Below are 20595 nucleotides of genomic sequence, written 5' to 3'. Positions count from 1 at the left end.
CAGAGAGGGGCCAGCGACTGGGGAGGTGACACTGTCCCATGCTTTCAACTGAAAAACGTCTTGAAAAGCTGATAGCACGTGATGGTGCGGTATAATACGTTCCCTGTTCTTCACCGTGGTCTTCCATAAAGTTAAAAATAGCAAGTGGAAATAGTGTTTAAAAAAAAAACTTTGAAGCAGCACATGCCCCGAGTATACCTTCACCAAATTTGCTCAGTTTACGATCGTTCTATTTTTAGTGTGCATTTCTCTACTTTGTGGGGAAAAAAAACACCCCCACCCCCCCCAAAACAATCCAAACCCTACACAGGTATCCTCCCAAGTTACTAAATGTAATCAGTTTCAGTTTTCTCTTGCAGCATGTTGACAGACCAGAGAGTAAATAGCCTAGAAACACTTACCCACAAGTCCGTTTTTCTGTGCGTATCATTTAACTGTGCCCCTAATCTGGCAGCCAAGCACCCTGGCATAGCACAAACCCGCCTGGAACTCCCCTTGCTTTCAAAGATTTAAGTTCTCCAAGATTTAGGGGCAGGAGAAACTCATTCTGAGACCAACCGCCAGCAGCCTCGCTGCTCCCCCTAGAAACTTGTTTCAGTTTCTTGTTGAGCAGAAATCAGATTGCAAAGCTTCCGAGCATGAAAAGTGTTTAAAGAATATCGTAGAGACAGGGTGAGACAATCAAAGACATGCAGCATTTCTTTAAAAAAGTAGTATATTAGTATGGCACCAGTAACGAAGGGGGACACATGTAGGCGCTTAGTTAAATGTTTGTTCCAAGGGAAAAAAAAAAAAAATAAATGCCCCTGTCTCTAGTGCATGCCTCTTGCTGAAGGCACAGAACCAGCTCCTCGCGTCCCACAAATCATCCTCAGGCCATGGCCTATGAAATCAGCTGGCTTACTGCTTGGGTAATAAAAATGCAAAGGGAGTCTCCCAACGTTTTCCAACCTTAGAAGAAACAGAATCCGCAAATGGCACTTTGACGAACGGTGAGAATTACGGCCGCTCTCCAACTCCTCAGCAACGATAGGAAATGGAGTAAGGAAAAGCGCTGCAGGGGTTTCACCACTCCAAGGTGGGATGCGGTCCAGGTGCGGCACATGTCCACACACATGCGTACTCAACGGTCGCTACGGAGGAAAAAGTTTTGAAACCTTAACTCGTGCTTCAGCCAGTCCCCAAAGAGAAAATCCCAACTCCCCAAGTTACCAACAAGCACTTTGCAGCTCCGTAGCAGAGCGAGGAAACGGCAACATGGCAGTCTTCATGATTAACCTTACTGGTAACAGCTTATTAAAATATCCAAGAGATGACAGGGATGAAAATTCACTTGTAGCCACCCAACCCTTTGTACGCTGTTGGGAAGAAGTAATCCATCTGATGTAGGCAGCCATTTGGCTCACAGATTAGAAAGTATTTGCATTAATGGCTGAGAATTTCAACAGCAGTTGCAGAGCAAGGGTACGGGTACCAACAAAACCCCAATGAATTGCTACACTTCACCTAACTAGGTAAACTTTCAAGGTGGGGATAGTTTGTACAAAGCTAGGCAAGTCACTGTGTATGACAGGCATAATTATACAGAGATAAGTTAATGTACTCCATAAGAAGTACAGCACAGAGACTACCGAGTAGCATTTACATCCGTTTTAAAACAGCAGTATTACAAAATGCAAATGATTTAGTATCACATGAAGATACAAAGGAAGCTTATTTATTCAGCAGACTTTGAAGAACCAGCATCTGTTTTAACAGGCAGGTACAGTGAAACGTGGTCTTAAGGTCCAGATGTTGTCACTTCCGAAGGCAGCAGGTGACACCTCACGGTGCTGAGTCCCCACGCGAGACGCGCGCAGGTAGGCCTTGGGGCCACGAGGCCCCAGCAGTCTGCGCCTCATTCCTGACAACCCAGTCCAGCTACGTCGCTTGTCCGAGAGCTGCTAATGCCGAGGACTGCGCACAGAGAGCTCGCAGCAACCCACCCTGCTTGAGAAAAGCCCTTTTAACTACATCCACCTGCTCAGCACTCCGCTGGTCCAAACTGTGCGTCGGTGCCGACAGGAAGGACCTGTGCCATACCCTCCAGCTGCCTTCTTCCAAAAGGCTTTTTTGCTTTGATGAAGGAACTTGCAGCTCCCAAGGAAATTCTGCACAGATGTACCCAAACCTCAACAACCTCTCATCTCACAGCCTTTCTTTTACTTCTGTTTGTGCAAGGAGAGATGCAGAACTGCACCAGGAACCCAAGCTTGTGCTTGGAGTAGCTGCCCTCCAAGCACTTCAGGCTTGGTACTCTGGATGCCATTTTGCGGCCTCAGACGAGCTAAGGCATCACGTTTTGTCCCACAATCGGTGCGAAGTGGCTCTGGAATTACACGACCCTGACACACACTCACGTTCTATTCACCTCTGAACGCTGTTTTGGCCAAATGAAGCGAAAAAGACAAACGGTTTCTTTTTCTTTCACAAGTGCCAGTTTTACTCAAAAGTTTCTCAAAAATAAGGCAGCAATGGAAGCACACGAGACAGAGGGTGAAGTGGCCAGAAGGGTACAGACGACAATAATGTGCCATGTGCTAAAGGAAAGTAATACTCCTTTTTTAGAAGAAATTGTTCACCAACGTACAGCACGCTGAAATACCGAGAACACGTGGATTTTGGTTAGTACCAGGAAGCAGTAGACTCCTATCAGAAAGAACAACCTTAACGATTTCAGCTGAAAAGCTAAAAGTGTTAGAAATACAAGTGCTACAAGGAGCCACCCTGTGGCACCAGAAAGCTAAGGGAACAGAGGGCAAGCCAGGGTAGACACTTGTGTGGGTTGGGGGTTTTTTTGTTTTGTTTTGTTTTTTTTCTTGAAACTCAGGCCAGCCGGAGTGACAAAAGCTGGAACTAGCCCAAACAGCCACTTCTGTGGCAGGGAACTCCTCAGCTGAGGAACTGAACCAGAAAAGCAGAGGGGCAGCAAGCTCTGGCAGCTCGTGTCCAGATGCCACTCACCTGCCATGCCTTACAGGAGCAAAGCTCTCTGAGGGACGAGGGCGTTCTCCCCGTCTCGCCCTTGGGAATTCAACAACAAGAAGAAGAATTAATACTACTCCCAAAATTCATTCTTTTCTGTGGAAGTTTTCTGATACAGTAATCTCTCTCAGAACAAGGATAACATGTAGCTCTCTCAAGGCTAACTTATGGACATAACCAAAGACTTTAAGGAGGGAATAGGTAGGTGGAAATGCTACCTGAGACAGCACACCGTGACTCGTCACTGTGGGTTGCGTGGGTACGCACATAGTTGTGGGCAGCTGCCCCGAACCTGCCGGCATTCTCCCCCTCAAGTCTTTTGGACACACTGCCCGGGTACTGCCACTTACCCGTGACTATCTGTACAGCTGGAAGGCAGCACCCACTGAAGTGCCAGCGGCACAGAGGCGATAAACAACTCGCTCTCCTTCCCAAACAAACTCGCTGCTTAGTTTACCAAAGTAAGAGGCAGGATCGCTTAGCTTTCCATCTAAATTCTGATTTAACAGGCCAGCACCCGACTGCTCGCCTCAGCCCCCCAGTTCCCATTACTACTGAAGACACTCGGTTACACAGGCCACCTCTTTAACCAGGAACAGTAGCGAGTTCTTGTAAAAATGGAGCAACACCAGGGAACTGACCTACTCCACAGCATCCCTGCTCCTGAGGACGTTTGCTCTTGGACTGTGACATGAACTGACAGTTTCACGGTTGGTTTTGTTTTCACCGTGCAGAAGCAGCATTAAGGGCTCCCATTTCCATCTTTGGCGGCTCAGTAGAACGTGCCTCTTCTTATATGGAGAGACACAGCTATCACAGCGCTGACAATTTCTGACCTTTGTCCTTAATAAATGGAAGGCTTCATATCTAAGAATGAAGTCACACACCCAACGAAACTATCAGCTGACATAAAAATACGGCAACTCATCTGCTTAGCAACACAAGCTGCCACCAACATCACTTCCTTCTTAAATACAAAGTTCAGTTCACGGGCTCCACCCTGACTCAGAGCTGCCTGTAAAATTGGATCTGACTCGCCGAGAGGTCACGTCTTCTCGCTGTGAGCAGGACTTTCCACAGCAGCTATATTTCACTGGAACTTCCCAACGCGCAGCCCAGGGAAGGCAGGGAGGGAGGGAAACGCCGCTGCAGTCGCAGAGTTCACCTGCCAAGGAAGCAAGGCGCTGACTGTCACATTCCCATTCAGCTTTCCTTCAAGACAAGATTTTTCAGAGCAGGTACTGAATAACTTGTGCCTTCTGTGGACTGGGGAGCAAGAGGGACCTGTCACGATTATTTCCTGGGTTTGCACATGCAAGGAGCACCCAGGTGTGACATTCTCTGACACGGTCAGAAATACCTATGCGTGTTTGTCGTTACTTGTTTTAAAATGGGAGGCGATTCAAAACCCACAGCCAAACACACATTTATAATATCCTTGAAAAATAATTATAAACTTGGCATTTTTGCTCCTTACATTCATCGAGAAAAAGATGTGTTTAAAATTGTTTCTTTAAACTGTTACACTACAAATGCAGTAAGGAACACCTTAAACCCATGTATAAAGTTTTATAACTTTTCCATGTATTTTTTTGTAAATGCTTCATAAAGTTGCAAGTCAACCACAGTTTAAAAAAAAAAATCCATTTACTTACATAGTTAAGTTAGATGTGATTTCTCTCTGATTCTTTTTCTATTCTGAAAGAGGATCAACTAATGGGATGATACCGTTTTCTCATTAAGCTCAGGTCCACTCCCCTCCCTGCTTGGTAAACTTCTAGGAAGAGGACTGAGAGGGATCTGAAGAGACCATCTGGTGTCCCCCGGCCGCACAAAGACAGGATAAAGTAGCCCCAGACAGTCCCCAACAGATGTTTGTCTAACCTGTTCTTAGAAACCCTCCGTGAAGCAGATACCCGAACTTCCTAAGTAGCTTGTTTTGGTATTTCACTATAACGATTTAAAAGTTGTTGTTGCATCTCCCCGCCACTCTCCAAATACCCAATTTAAATCATCCTCCCACCCTCCTAATATCCAATCTGAGACATTTTCCCTCTGTACAGATCTGATTTATCTCATCTTTCCCCCAGCATTCAAAAACAGTTGATCAAACCTCTTTCAACCTTTTGCACATTGGAAAATTTATCCAATTCCCTCTAAAAATCACTTTTCAGGCTCAACATCCTCCCTTCCTTCACCATTTCCTTTTATATTCTACATCTCTTATGTTTTCTTGCCCTGTCCTGTACTTTATTTTTCAGCACAGAACATGAAACCAAAGGCAATACTGCAGTTGAGGCCTTACCAGCTCTTAGTGGAATCATCTTTACATCTTTCACTATGACTTACATATGCCACCTATTGATAAATCCTAAGAGAGCATTGCATTTTGCAAAAGCAGTGCATTGTCCATTGCTATTTTGTTAGTGATTCTCTACAAACTCCCCATTTACCGTCTACCTTGATTTCTCCGAGAAACTGACGATTGTTTTCACTTTTGCATTTACTAAGTTCATTTTGATTTCTGATCATCCATAGTGGTCACCATCCTCCCAGCTTGGTGTAATTGAGACGTTTCATAAACGTGCTCTGCATTACATCAATCCATACTATTCTTTGTGTTTCCTTACAGTGGATTTATCACAGTAGTATCTTGGTGCCTTACAGCAAAGTAATTGGCAAAGTCTCTTCTGTCTCTTTCCCTATCTTGTCCTTTCTCTCTCCAGAAAGGTGTGCATGGAAAATTTGGTTTCAGGAGGACACAGTGACATACATAAAATCACTGTACATTTATACAGAGAAAAAGTAAAATAAATTGTTCCTTCTGCCATTTCAGACCCACCCCTAGAAAACGCTCTCATACATAGTTAAGTTTAAAGCTTATGGAAGACTTCTGCTGCAACAGAGTAGCGGAGTTGCCAGCTGGGGTCTTCATTTCACTGGGACACAAGGCTTAAAAGGAAGGACCAAAACTCTGAATATGAAGCAATACTCTATGGAAACAGCATAATATGGAGGAAAAGGGTAACGCACTCACGCTGTAGCCTGCAATAATTATTGTGGGTACTGGGACATGCAAGAAGTGTGAGATACAGTCAGCAAACATGTAAGGACTTAAACTTACTTGTGCGATCTTCACAGTTTCTCACAATCCAGCCGAGTGCGTATCCCTTGCGCAGCAGCTCACTGCAAGAAAAGAAACAACTGCCTGGCTAAGTAGAGTTTGATCATCCAAGTATTTAGAACAACGCACAATTAATTGAACCCTACAAATACTAAAACTGAATTTAACAAAATGTACTCTGGTAATACCAGCTCACAGGTAAAGGAACACCTCACTTCATGCATACATTTCGCAGGGGACATGCTAGATCCAATTCCACGAGATGCTGCATACTTGTCATTTGTGCTGACATGATTTGAAAGTAGAGGTGTTCAATACAACTCAGTGCCAATCGTGAGGAAATAAATCTAGAGCTACAGGTCAGCATTAAAAGTACCACCACCACCAGCAGACACCTCACTTTGTATCCCTCCTTTTCTGTTTCCGTCTTGCATAAATATCTAACATTTGTCTTATCCTTAAAGAGGAATACCTCAGCTCTGCAGTGCTGAGGGAACTCCCCTGGAAACCTGCCAGAAACTTACCTTTCCTATGCACACGTTTGCTTATACTTTAGGTATTACAAGCAACTTACACAATCATTATATTTACTTGTACATTCTTGGCAGATGAACAGAACTTGCTTATTTCAGTTAAGCCAGAAAGACCTCATGTCTTCATCCTGTGGTTGCAGAGGAGGGAGGGGATGTGCACTGCATCCGTAACTCCACAGGTCACACTTCGTGGGCCGCACACTTAAGCAGCGCTGCACTGAATGGCACAACTTTTAAGCAATGGACCAACTGTTCTCTCTCTTAAAAAAATGCAGGCCAGAACATGCCGTATTTTTTGCACTCAGAGCAGAGATTATATCACGCCTTCTGAGGCGGCAGGCTTTTACCTGAAGCTTGTCTACAACTTAGCAGAAAAGTTATAAAACAGTTGCTAGAAGGTAAAGACAACAGATACAACGTTAGCACTAATATTCATCATTTAATCTTTGGCGTAGTAGGTTATCAACATGACTTTTGAGTCAGAACACTGCAGATGCTGTCATTTTTTAATTGTAATAAATAACTTGCCACATGCCACGTCCACCTTGCATTCTGCAGGGAAATAAGAAATGTTGGCAAGGGAGCTAAAAAGCCCAAACACGATGGCAGCTGTACTGATGCCAACTTCTTAGAAACGAAATTTAATGATGCATAAAAGCTGCTCATTTTCTTTAGAGGCAAGCTTAATTTTTTAAGTTACATTTGCTGTTGTATGACCACCGTAAGTTGATGTGCTACGTTATATACAAGGAAACTCCCCAGAACATCAATGAATCAACATAAGTAAAGGTAGATATTCTACTATCTTGATCAACTGACCACAATTCTTTTACATTTGCAGCTTAGTCTGAAAGGCAGGCAGTTCTCAGGGCCTGGATGACAAGGAAATTGCAGCAGGACAGAGGGAGGAGCAGGAAAAGGCCCACTTCCACCTGGAATTGCTTTTTATAAGCCTCCTTGCTACGGAACAGGCAATCCCAGTGCTTACAAGGATTGCCCCATGGGAGCCTTGCTGACAAAAGCACAAATACATAGTTCATTCTTGATGCTGAAAAAAAAAAACCAGGGAGAGCCTTCAGAGAAATAAAGAGAGGGATCATCTGTTCAGTTCAACACGCTGGAAAGACATTTCTCTGTCACAACTCTTCACAGAGATTCAAGGCTAGCAAGCTGCAGGTTCCCAAATAGGAGCAGCAGCAGTTACTGCAATAAAAGGATCAATGTACGTGGGCCTTGGATTTTTGTCAAGCAGAAAATATACTTACACGCGGAAGTTCTCCAGCGCCAAAGAGAGCAGCACATCTAACACTTTATGCTGTCCTAGGTCTTTTTTACACGTTTATACAAAGTCACAACGGTAACACAAGGGTTATCATCAAAGCCAGTAAGTCCTTAAACTTTCCTACCAATCCCTAGAAACAATCTTCTGAAAAACAAAGATACCACTACACACACCCCCCCCCAAGTACTGAAAAAATTACAGGCGATACTATTTTTAAACCCTCACTGTTCTTTACCCTAGTCTAAATGCCATAAAATCCCAGTAGCTTGAACTGCTCTAAGAATTTAAAACCTATCATTCACCTCAAACCGTAAGCTTTACTACACATTTTTCACCTCCTTTAAAAATTAAAACCCTGGTTCAGCTTTTAGCAGAAGTGAGACTATTGCTTCACCATGATTAGATGTAAGCAAAGGAAAACAAATAAACGAACTTGGGGCCTAATGTTGTCGACACTCGTTCCACACACAGTGCTTTCCTTGGTACTTCTCAGTGTACCAGCACACGTGGTAGTTTTTGCAAGATCATGGCCTTGTTTTGGTACAACACAATCAAGATAATTTTTACAAGGTCAGAAAGTTGGAATAAGACGAAACAAAACCCAGGCCGGTTGTGTCTGGAATCAATTAGGCTTATGTGCTTTTCAGATGGTGCTTGCCTTTCTATTAAATTGTATTTCAATGTATACATACTATTAGTGTGTACCTAAAAGTATGCATTGCGTACAATACGTTTCTCCATTTATTTAAACACACCTAAAATAGGGACATGAGGAGGTCAAAAAAGGAGAAGAGGTATTCATCTGTGAGTGTTGAAACGGTTCTGCTTTGAGTTTACAGTTTAGTTGTCTGCCTCCTCAATGACAAACTGCGCAGAAGGGCCAAATGTCCAGGCATGCCTGCGGTGTACCCTACCTGTCCAAAAAGCAAATTAAAACTGAAGGAGTTGTCCAGGCAAATACCGACTATGCCCACTGTCAACTTCTAAGCACTTCATAGAGTTTTAAGATTTAGAGCAAAAAGAAAACATTATTTTATCCTTCAAGATGTAACTTTACTGCCTAAGCACTACATTTAGTATGGAATTGTCCACAGAAGACTTCAATTAATGAAAAGGTGACTTTCTGGGGAATTTTGATTTTCTCTACATTGTTTTTTTCTCTAGATGAGGCCAGTCTAGTTTATACTAAAATTAAAGCCAGTATCAGTACAGAAGGCATGTACAATCCAGAGAGATTCTTGCTGCATTCACAAGTAAAGTAGGGGACAGTAAAAATGTTTACTTGTTGCTGATGTTGTGAAAACATTTACAGACATAAAAGTTCAATTGTCTAACCAGTTAAAGATCAAAATATTTGCCTTCACCGCTTCTTTTCCCACCTTCATTTTGCCGAGTACAAAAATAAAGTGAAAGAACGTGTTCTTCCTCCGCTGCAGTAACTTTTTAACTCCAGAAGTTGAAATTATTTTGGAGATAGCATTAAAAACGCAGTCCAAGAAGTCAGAACCCTCAAATTTCCTATTATTTTTCCAAGCAGAATAGCCGTATCGTGTCTTTACCGTAAGCAGCCAGTCACAGAGCTGGCTAGGAACCACAACACACAGGTCAGCGACGCTTCAGCTGGAGCTGGGTCAGAGGAAGGACTCTGTGACGGGCTCCCGGGAGGCTGGGCAGGGGGAAGGGGAGGGCGACAGGCTGGGCTGCCCTTGCAGCGACCACAAGAAACCCAGCCCCAGATGGCGGGGAGTCATTTTATTGCTGAAGTCAGCCCCCCCCCCCCCCCCCGCCTTGTGCTCGCACAACAGCGCGGCTCCACGCTCGCGTAGCAAGGGGAGAACGCTCACCGCCAGCCAGGCTGCCCGCAGAAAGCCTTCGCTGAACCGGCGAACGCAACACTACGGGGAGTCCCCCGGACGGTCCGAAGAAGCGGCCTGGCTTCAGTACGCCAACGGCTGCCTCGGTTATCGTCACGCCGAGGGAATCGGACTCCACGCCCAAGGCGCTGACCTGACTTCGCGCCCCTGGCTGCTCTCAGCTGGGGGAGGACTCCTCAGGCTTCTCGGCGCTCTCGCTCTGGGAGGAAACCTCACCTTCTCCGCTTCAACCCTCTTCGCCGGACCGGGCTTCGGCCGCGCTCCTCCGCGGCGGCGCCTTCCCGCCGCCGCGCGCGAGCAGCCCCTCGCCTCCCCCGGGGCTCGCCCGACGAAGCCTGCGGCGCCGGACCCGCGTCCTCGCGCCACCGTCATCCATCTACCGTCACCACAGCTCGCCCGGCACTCCCAGCCGGGCGCGCGCCCAGGGAGAAGCTCCCGAGGACTCCGGCCGACGTGGGGAAAGGCACCCCGACGCCTCGGCTCCCCTCGGCCCCTCTCCCGGCCCAGGGCCGCCGCCAAACACCCGCCTCGGCGCAACCCCCCCCCCCCCAGCCCCGCCGGGCGGACCCCGGGCGGCCCGCGCCGCCCGCGGAGGCCCCTCGGGGCTGGGGCAGCGGGGCGGACAGGCGGCGGCTGCCGCGGGGAGGAGGGACCGGCTGCCGACAGGCGCCTCGCAGGGCGGCGGCGGCGGGGGGGGGGGGGGGGGAATGGCGGCCGGACCCCGCCCGCGCCGCCGCCCGCTACCTGCGCCCCTCCCCCCGCGGGACGCAGGTTGCCGTGGCGACGGCCGCGCTCAGGCGCCGGGCCGGGCCGGGCCGCCCACCCCCCGCGCAGGGCTGCGAGGGAGCCACCGGCAACGGCACGGCACGGCACGGCCCGGCCCTCCCCCACCGCCTCCCCGCCGAGCGCCCCCGCCCCCCAGGGGGAACCCCCGCCCCGCCCCCTCCCGCGGCGACAGGCGCGACCGCGGCCACGGCCGCCCCGCCCCCCGCCACCGGCCCGCTCCGCGTGACGTCACCCCGGCCGGGCTTTCCTTCCCCTGACGGCGACTGCCCGGCCGCGCTGATTGGCCGCGGCCGCCGGCCAATGGGGAGCACCGCCCCCTCCCGCCGCCGCCTCCCCCTCCCCCCGGTGCCGGCGCGGAGCGGAGCGGGGTCGCCGCGTCCCGTCCGGTCCGGTCCGGTCCGGTCCGGTCCGGTCCCGTCCCCGCGGGCAGAGCGCCCCGGCCCGGCTGCCCCAGCCCGACTGCCGGCCGGCGGGAGCGGCCCCGGGCCGCGATGAGTCACGGCCCCGGCCTCCGCACCGCGTGGCGGCGGGGGCGGTGCCGCCCGCCCGCTCGCCGGGCGTGACGGCCCTGGGCGGAGACCCCCGCCGCCGCCCCCGGCCCCCCCAGTTCAGGCTAAGCCCGCCGTCGACGTATTTATTCCGGTGTAAGAGGTGTTCGTGGTACGTTAGTCCGGACGTGTTCCTCGTCAGCCCGAGCTCAGTCAAAGTAACGCAGGTGCCCGTCGGCCCCGGAGCAGCCGCGGAGGCCTCGGTGCCAACCGGGCAGGTTTCCACCTCACGCCTGCGGGCGCGCCGGCGGCGGCCGGGGAGCGGACAGGCCCTTGGTGCCCCGAGCGGGGCGGCTGGTCCGGCCGCTTCGCGGGAGGGAGGAGGACGGCTCCGCTTGGGCGGCGGTGCTCGGCCCTGCCGCCCGCCCTGCCGGGCCGTGGCCGCCGCCGCCGCCGCGGTGGCGGGAGCGAAAGCGTGCGAAGCCCAACAGCGTTCCCCGGCAGTCCGGGGAAGGGGGAAGTTAGGGCAGACGCAGAGCGGGGCAGGCTTTTTGCCTGTTCTGTCCCGGCTGGCGGTAGGAGCACATGGTCGTCGTAACAAGGCGCAGCGCCGCGAGGAAGAATTGCCTCATGGAATTGCGAGCGCTTTCCGAGCAAAGGTGGAGTCTGGAGCAAACGGCAGATCCAGCTGATAAGGGCCGATAAGCCTGGGGAGTACCGCGTTGCTGCTTTGCATACCTCAGGGAGACGCCCCGGTCCTTGTGGAGCAGGAAGAGGAGACGGCTCTAACAGACAGGCTCCCCGCACCCAGGTAAGAGAGAGTGCTCCTCCTTCCTGCAGCAAGCAAGCTTAGTCCTTGGCTCACGAAGCAGTAGTTTCAGTAGCAGCTTTTCCTCTGCTGCAACCCTGAACAGATCCTCTCTACATCTGGTGAGCAACAATAACTCAACAACTTCAAACTTCGAGTTCATCTGACAGCGAAGGAAAACTGCTTTTTGCCTTGCATAGCAATTGAATTAAACTGGAAAGCCAGTAGGACAGAATGAAGTTACGTACACCTTCAAAATAAAGCCCCAAACAAACAAAACCACCACCACTCGGATGGTGCTTGGCCAAAAAAATTGCTAACTGGCAACTACATTTTTCTTCCGTGATTGTACTGAAGCCTTCTACTGCTAGCGGCTGACCTAGGAGAGGGGATTTAGCGGCCTCCACGCAGGCCTGTCAGTAAGGCAAACCTTCAACCTTGCAAACCTCCTTGTGCTCCGTGCCCAGGGTTCGTACCACCAGCTGTGGTTATCCAGCCTTTTGCTGCGTGTCTGCACTAGGCACAGCTCAGTAAGCTTCCTCGCCTGTCCTGTATTTCTTCCAGGTCCTCAACAGAGTTAAATAGGTAGGTCTATGACCAACTACATACGTTAAGTTTATATAGCGGCATTGTAACGAGCAAACATCACTTCATCCAAAGTAGACAAAGTTGTGGGGTTTTTTAAACTAGTGATAATTAATAAAGGTCTTTCCAGAAGAAAAGGGAACTGTAACTATGCCGCTCCTTTTCTTGAATCATTCCCCCTAAACAGACCAAAAAACCCCTAAACACCCCCAGACTCTGAGTAGGAAAGGAAAAGGTGGGAGAAGTAACGAAAAGGAAGAGAAACAAAGTACAGAAGATTGTGTGAAGAAACACACAAGAAACAAGACATGGAGCTCTGAAAACTGGAAAGAAAACAAAATCAGACTTGGATAGGAATCCAGAGAAAATGCCAAATCATTAATTTATGATGCACAGTGGTTAAGTCCTGCAGGCCAGTGCTGTGATGTAACATATATTAGACTTTCTTCAGTGGTAAGAATGCCCTTTTCTCTGAAGTTACATGGGTTTATAGAAAAACATCCCAGACGGGATTACAACATTGCACATACTTTACTTCACAAACTTCATTTCTGCTTCATAGCAATAGCTATGGGAGACACTGCAAGCATTTTAGTTTGTGCAGGAATGTTTTACTTGTGAGATGAGGGTTGAACAACATGAGGCAAGGAGCAGCAGCACAGCCCCTCTACTGGATTTTTGTACACCACTGATGGCTGACAGACCTTTGTCAGTGACCAGTTAGTTTAGGTCAGTCAGTCACACTTCGAAGTAGCTGGATTGACTCTCAAGGACACCAGAAACACAAGTTCTTTTTTGTTCTGACATTCTCCATCTTAAGTACTTTTGACATGAATCTAACCAGGAACCCATGAGTAAGGTCCAGTCATCCTCACAAATTAAAATGTGACAGACAAAACGGAAAAAATCTTCTTCCAACTACATTCAAGACAAAGCTTTGCTGTATTTGTATACAACAATCCCAGACAGGTGGTGTATATGGATTCAGGTATTTTTTGTGCCAGGACTTGACAAGTTAATCTGCCTGATGCCCTCTGCTACCATTTCTGTTCCCATCTCTCCTAAAAACCACACATACATGTCCTCAGATGCTGGACACTGCCTCAGCTCTGGTCTTGGCATTACCATGTGCACCTGGCAACACAGCGTATACAAATGTAAAAGTTCCTCCATCACAGCCAGCCCGGTGCTGCAGTTCTCGAGCAGCAACACCTTCCCAAGCGTAGGAGGTAGCATTCAGCTGCAGGGTAACGCTTGTTAAAATGACAGCCTCTCCCCGCATCATCTTCGTGGGAGAACACAAGCAACCCCATACGTTCTTGTCTTCCTGAGTACCCTTCTTAACTGTCTTGTAAGTCACATTATTTCAAACATTCCCTGCATCTGAAAATGTTTTTCCAAGCTGTAATGAGAAAACATGCTGTTTACTTGACTGTTTTAGCTTGGACAACGTTAAATTGACAATTGTTAGAATTGTACCTTGGTCTCTTTTGAGCTGGCCTCTCACTTAAGGATTTTTTTGCCTCCCAGGATTTTACACCAAAGTCTAGGAAACATAAACAATCAGTTTCCAGTTAGTTTGATACATGGTACTGGACTTTGCTTAACTAAGAAAGGCTAATCCTGCTATAATTTACACCAAATGTACTGTAGTCCCAACCATCAACAAAATTCTGCCTAATATAAACATTTATATCTCTGACTCTTTAAAGAAAGAATTTTAAACATTGCAACTATGCTGGGGGGGGGAGCACAAAACATACTGATGCATTGATTCACCTACATTCATGTTGCCACAGACAGTTTTACAAGAACTGTAATTTGGGACAGGAATTCAAATGGATGTACAGACAGTGTAGTAGACCGGATTCTAAACACACTTTAAAGTAGATTTTCCCTATGCCTTCTTTCACCTCTATGTGACATAGAACCATGGGATGTAGCAGTTAAATCCCATGTCTGAGTATCAGATACATGTTCCAATTTGTCAAAACAAGTTCTCAGAAATGCTCATCACCACAACAGGGAGATTTCCAGTACTGAAGGTCACAACCAAAGACAGTTTTTTAAAATTTATTTTTAAGTGAACAGTACGCCCGATAGCATAGAATTGCGATTTCTTCAATCAGCGCTCTTGTGACAAGTGTGTCATTTTTTAGACTGGGGTAAAACTGACTGCAGACCATGCTGGTTTTGCTTTCTCCAGCTCAGATTGCCTGCAGTTAAGATTGCTACAGCAACAGTCTCTTTCCTCAAGCCAATCCTAAAGCAGGAACACTCCCCACACCCCCCACACCCCCCCCCCCCACCAGCTGCTAAGTAAAGAATAAACTTTTAGCTTCGCCCCTCCTTTATTGGAAGGGGAATAGGGTAATATGCTGTAATTGGTTTTCCATGTTTGCCAAGAGTCTGTTTCCTCTTATCATCCACAATATTTAACATAAGTCTTGTAATAGTTCCAAAAATAATAAAATCTGTCCCAAGAATAAAAATGATAGATCCACAACATGCTGCTTTTTTGTCATGGTCTTGGTTTCGTAACATTCTGTTAGTAGTTTTTATTGCCTAATGTTGTGGTTTCTTTCATACGCAGCAGACCCAGTAAAGACATTTCATCAGCTACTTACACAGCAGCAGCCTGGATTATTTACAAATGGAGATTTCAGTGCCGTATTAAAATAAATCACCACTGCATACTGTTAAAAGTTACTTGCAGTAATATGGCAGAAGAAAACCCAGAGATTCTAGGGGGAGGAACATTAAGTATATACAAATCGTAAGTATGATTATCAGCAAACAAATTTAAGATATCCACATAAAACCTGTTAGTCTTCCTCCTCCTCCCCTATCTCCTCCCATGCAATAGTGGAAGAGGAATAGGCAAATTAAATCCCCACACACATGCAAACAGTACATGGTATGTGTAATAAGTAACGGAACCCATGCAATACTTGCCTCATGATTTTGTATCATGCAGCAAGATAGTATACCCCTCCCTCCCTCCACCCCACCCTACCATCCCCAAGCAAATGCCCCATGTTGGGCAAATTCCCTCAAGTGTAGGTGTAATGGATGTGGCGCGGTAAAGATGGAGAGCAGCACTTCACTCACTGGATTCAGTTTGAATGAAAGAATACCAGAACAGACAAGACAAAAAGGAGGCAATATACAAGAGAAACTCAATTTAGGGGGTAAAAAAACCCAACCCAAACCAAAAAACCCCAACCCAACCAAACAAAAAATAAGAAGAAAGCTGTAGGACAATCAGTAGTGTCAAAAGAATAGTCTATCAAGAGGAATCACTATCTCAAGCATCAGCATTTATGAAAGCAATACCCTACTGGTAACAACTTTTGAGAAAAATGCAGGCACATAGGGGTACCCGAATTTAAAATGATTACTTTAAAAAAAAAAAGTATCCTTTAATGCCCAAAATTGTCTTCTGATATTTCCAAGTTGTTTTAATACACATTTTTTCACTCAGATTCAGTTTAACTGCAACTTAGAGCCTGATAAGAAGTTTTCCTTTCTTCCCAAGAATAGATGTAATGCTCTAACAGCCACAGGTAAACTCCAGGCAGAAATGACTTTCCCAACTTAAATGTATGCCATTTAGCCTAAAACTAATCTGTACCCTTCAGACCGCACCAATATATAAATATTGCTGTTGAAGGCTCTTCAACTAGCCAACAGCACAATGAACCAAGTGTCACAAAAAGCGCAACATAGCAGAAAGCAGACATCTCAGGAGCAGGGAACAGAGCACTCGCTGCCTGCTAGGGGCTTCAGACAGTCTCTCATTATTTTAGCTTATCAGTAAGTGCTTTGGCAGTCATTTACCTTAAGTCACTGCTGAGTCTGATCTTGCACAAGAATAAATCAGAATGACTGAAGTCAACAGAAACACACAGGTATAAGACTGAGAAGGAGTGTTAATCTTTCTTAAATGACTGCCAAAATTCCCGGAGCTTCTCATTTTAAGTAGAAATAAGACAGACAAGTCTTAAGTCATGCTTAGAGGATTTGTCACTCCAAATTTACTCTTTTGTAAGTTAACTATGGCTTATACCATATGCTAAACTGGGAGTACAGGGAAACTGCACCTTGGTATGATTTTTCAGTATCAATAGTTTTACATTACATGTAACAGCTGTACAAGTTGCTGGGGAACAATTAAATGTTTTCATTCTTTGGTTAGAAAAATCAACCAATAAAAGCAACTAGAATTCAACATGAAAGCTCAGCAAGCTATCAGTCACTCATGTACAAGTAAAACCAAAACCTGCAAAAGAATAACCTTGGAAAGCACATGCTCTAGAAGTAACCCTCCTGCTAGGTTCTGTGCTATATAATTTTCAAATTCTAAGAGGATAAAATAGCATCAGGGGCTTCTCAAAAACCCAGGAAAATACACAGATCTCTAACTGGCAACAAAAGGATTATGTACGCACAAAGCTTGTGACAAAAAGCCAGCCAGAATGCGAGGGAACTTTGGTTTTGTTCTAGCTCCTCTTTGAAAGTACCAGATTCTTAACATAATGTACACTATAAGACTGGCATGTGAGGACCAACCAGCATGATCAAAAATTGATATGTACATGTGACTGTACTAAGTCATAGCACATTCTCCCTGTCCCTTACTCCCCCCCCCCCCCCCCCCCCAAAAAAAGTACTGGTGGCTCTTTGCTATAACAGTCCTAGATTCCTAGTCAATTCTATACATCTTCCATGCTTGCAGAAAATGAGCATCTGTCAGCTTTGTAAATCATCACCATTTTGTTCTTCTCAGGATAGGGTACAAATTCCCCTCCTCTGCTTCCTTAATAGGGGCAATTTTTATGGCTAACAGAAATTTACTCCCATTTGTAATGTAGCCGAGGCTGCTATAAAAGAGCATGCTTTTTTCCCATCTTAAGCAACTGGGTTCTGCAATGTTGCCAGTTGCAAAAAATCTTCAAGCAGTTAATTCAAGCAAGTACTCATTTGTTCATTTCTTCTTATGAACATGTAGTTACTACAAGCCAGTTTCCCCTCAGCATCAATGCACCTCAGTCCTATGGTTTTACTGTCACACAACACCATTTTCAAACTTCAATGGAAACAGTAAGTGTGTTTTGTAAATGCAAGCTTAATATAATAAACATTTAACAGTTCAAAGCATGTAAATGAAGTAACCTCTTAAGAATTTAAATAGTTGAAAACAATTATATTGCATTGCTTATAATGCTCCTAAACGCGTAAGAAAGAGTTGAAGTCGGCAGCTAGCATAAATCCTTATCGGTTTTCCCTTGCCCCAGATACAGACAAAAGGTTCCACACATTTTTTAAAGTTTATTTAATCTCAGAACCACTGCTATGTTACACCTGTCAGGCTGAAGTTTATTCACTTTCAATGTTAAAGTTCTGACAATAAGAATGGATGACATCAGGATCCATGTCCCCCAGTGTTGTGTTGAGTCAGTATTGGTCCAGTAAGACAAAAGTTTTGCAGTCATTTCCTGCCCTGCTCCCCCTCCCCCCTTTTTTTTTTAGATACATGAAGTATGGCCTAGCATTAGTGTCACCCTTTTATCTGTGATTTATTTAAACAGGATGAGATGGAAACTCAGTTGTTTCCTCATTTGTAGGAAAAGTGACATGAATATTCTGTACTTTAACAAATAAACACTTAAACACAGGATTCTGTTTTGCACTGTTGCAACCCTTTCATTTGAGGCAAAACATCCCCCCCTCCCCCTGACCACCACCATAATAAGTACCAAAGCATTTCTAGTTTTGATTTTCATCAAGATTTCCAAACTGGCAGATTTTATTTTCACACCCTCTTCACAATAGACAAGATGCTTACCATATATTTAGGATTACAAGTTGTCACTAAAAGAAAACTTTACACAACTACTGTACATTTAAGTTGAAAAACTGTCCTTGCATGAAAAATATACCTAGAAATCAAGTGGTAAACAAGAAAAAAACATTAAGAAAAGAGTAATGTTTTCATAATGTGCCATTTTGAATTTATCAACTCCTCCTCTACTTTTCATTCATACTCTGTTTTTACCTATAGTATTCATTAAGGCAAACAGCTAATCCATTTCTGAAGAGGTGCTGTGGAAATTGTGGACAAACAGCAAACATTTGGCATTAAAATAGATAGCACATATGTAGCCTCTAGTAATATACATTAAGCATTTCTCTTGGACTTCGGGATAATGACAGGGGAGGATGAACATGCTAACAATGTCAAAAAGGCTTAAAATTTAGCGTCCAAGCAATTTCTATTAATGCTTCTATAGTTTTCAAGCTCTAAGTAGTATAGAATTTATGCAAATGCATTAAAGAATTCTAGCTTGGCAAGTACACCCAAGCAGGTTATTAAACTATATATACAGAAAGTGATAAATACAGAATTAAAAGAGTCCTTCCGCTTCTCTTTATAGCCTTGAAAATTGACAAAAAACTTGAGGACAGCTCTACAATATTAAACATTAGGTAACCGCAGGAGCTGGGAAACCTAACTACACAAACTGATTAAAATACTCAGATGACTTTGTAGTGTTTAATACAATTCAGTTCGTAGTCAAGGGCACAAGACAACATTTAACAAAAATAATCACATCAATTGACCTAGAAATCAAATGTAAATAGATATGAATACAATCTCCAAAATCTGTCTTTAAGTGAACATTAACCATTTATTCAAAGTTATACAAGAATTTGAAGGATAAAGTCTTCTGCAACAGGAAACCAACTTACAAGTTTCATGTCTCAGTTGAACTGAAGTGGAGGCGAGCGGGGCAGGGGGGGAGGAGGGGTGGGGTGGGGGGATGAAGGGTGAACAAACAAGTTAGTAGGCCCCATCCAGGCAGCTAGAAAGTAAAAACAGGCTCAACAGCAGCCTCCTCCAGCTTGTTGTCCTCCCTGATTGCCTGCAAGTGTTGCATTAGTAGCAGCATGTTGAGGGCCAATTTTTATGCCATTTGCCTGTAATGAAGTTTAAATACACAGTGTAATTATTTTATAACACCAATATAATTGAAAAGCTTTTTTTTTTAGAAGATCATATATAGCAAGTTCTGCTAATGTATGCAATAAATACAGCAAAATCTCTGTTTTTTCTTTTAGCAGTATGCCCTTGGCAATTAAATATAATGTAAAGGAAGATGCTTTCCTTCTCGTTTCATCTCTATGTTACAAACTTCGCACCTTCAACTCCTAATACTAACACACAGAGCAAGAATTGTATTTGAATACTACTTGGCATAAGGCTTTAAAAATACATAGCATTTGCTAGGAATGTATAACCTCTCCCCTCTCACCAAAATCTCCATTAGTTTAATATAAAACTTTTCCTCTCTAGACAGCATTTCTTTCTGTGTTGAATCAGCTGTAGAGGCTAAGGGCATACGAGTGTTCTGTGTCATCAATAATTTCTATGATCCCGAAAGACATGGCTACTTGCCAAGAACCCACACACAGTGTAGCTCTTTCATTCATCAAAATCACACTTATATCTTAACCCTCACTCCCTCAAGTGGATTTTACCTAAAAATACAGCACTTTGAGAAAAGTAATACAGTAGCTTCAGAAATTAAGCTCTTAAGGAAACTTTGCGTCACAGTAAATCTCAGATTTATAGTGCTTGGCAGTTGTTCTGCAACAGTGGTAGCCTTGGGGTTTCTGGCACTAGCTCAGTATTGACAGCAGCTGATGTGGTTTCTTTTCGCTCTTTGACTCCTCTTTAATAAAAAGCATGCCCTATGGCTCATTGGTTTTGCCCCCTCTGGGCTGATAGCAACTTCTTGAGGAATCAAGGAGCCAGACTTGGCATAAAGCCAAATAAATAGCATGGACTGTTGGCTCTTGACAGCATATTGCAATCAAAGCTCCATAAGGCACAGTAAAGCAGTCAGCTACTATATGAAACTCGACAGATACAATGAGCATGCTTTTTCAGACACTCTGATTACTGTCCAATTTATATTGCACTACTGAGTACAATTTCTTTAGGAAAAATGTTAAAGAAAATTTAAAACTTTTCATCACTAAACTGAATATAAAAAGTGTCTCACCAAAACACCATATATACACACA

General features: G+C 45.3%; 1 protein-coding gene and 1 long non-coding RNA gene across 6 annotated transcripts in view; both read right to left on the bottom strand.

The window, feature by feature from the left end:
* Nucleotides 1-1470: 1470 nt before the first annotated feature.
* Nucleotides 1471-10685, bottom strand: LOC138684758 (uncharacterized). 4 transcript variants are annotated; one of them, XR_011324019.1, is made up of 2 exons: nt 7947-10685; nt 1471-7729 (listed from the first exon to the last, which is right to left on the bottom strand). It is a non-coding gene; the product is annotated as an uncharacterized lncRNA (long non-coding RNA). The 4 variants fall into 4 exon arrangements; XR_011324020.1 differs by having other exon boundaries at nt 8719-10685; XR_011324021.1 differs by having other exon boundaries at nt 9343-10685.
* Nucleotides 10686-17815: 7130 nt separating this feature from the next.
* Nucleotides 17816-20595, bottom strand: part of RAB2A (RAB2A, member RAS oncogene family) — a 45708-nt gene continuing 42928 nt past the window's right edge. For both annotated transcript variants that reach the window (XM_069779396.1, XM_069779395.1), the window contains one exon: nt 17816-19485. In XM_069779396.1, coding sequence (XP_069635497.1) covers nt 19390-19485 — 96 coding nt within the window. In that variant the 3' untranslated portion in view covers nt 17816-19389. The remainder of the gene's footprint in view (nt 19486-20595) is intronic.

This window comes from Haliaeetus albicilla, chromosome 3 (assembly GCF_947461875.1).
Source record: "Haliaeetus albicilla chromosome 3, bHalAlb1.1, whole genome shotgun sequence".
Classification (NCBI taxonomy): domain Eukaryota; kingdom Metazoa; phylum Chordata; class Aves; order Accipitriformes; family Accipitridae; genus Haliaeetus; species Haliaeetus albicilla.
The sequence above is the reverse complement of the archived record's forward strand: the minus strand, read 5'-3'. Positions and strand labels throughout refer to the sequence as shown.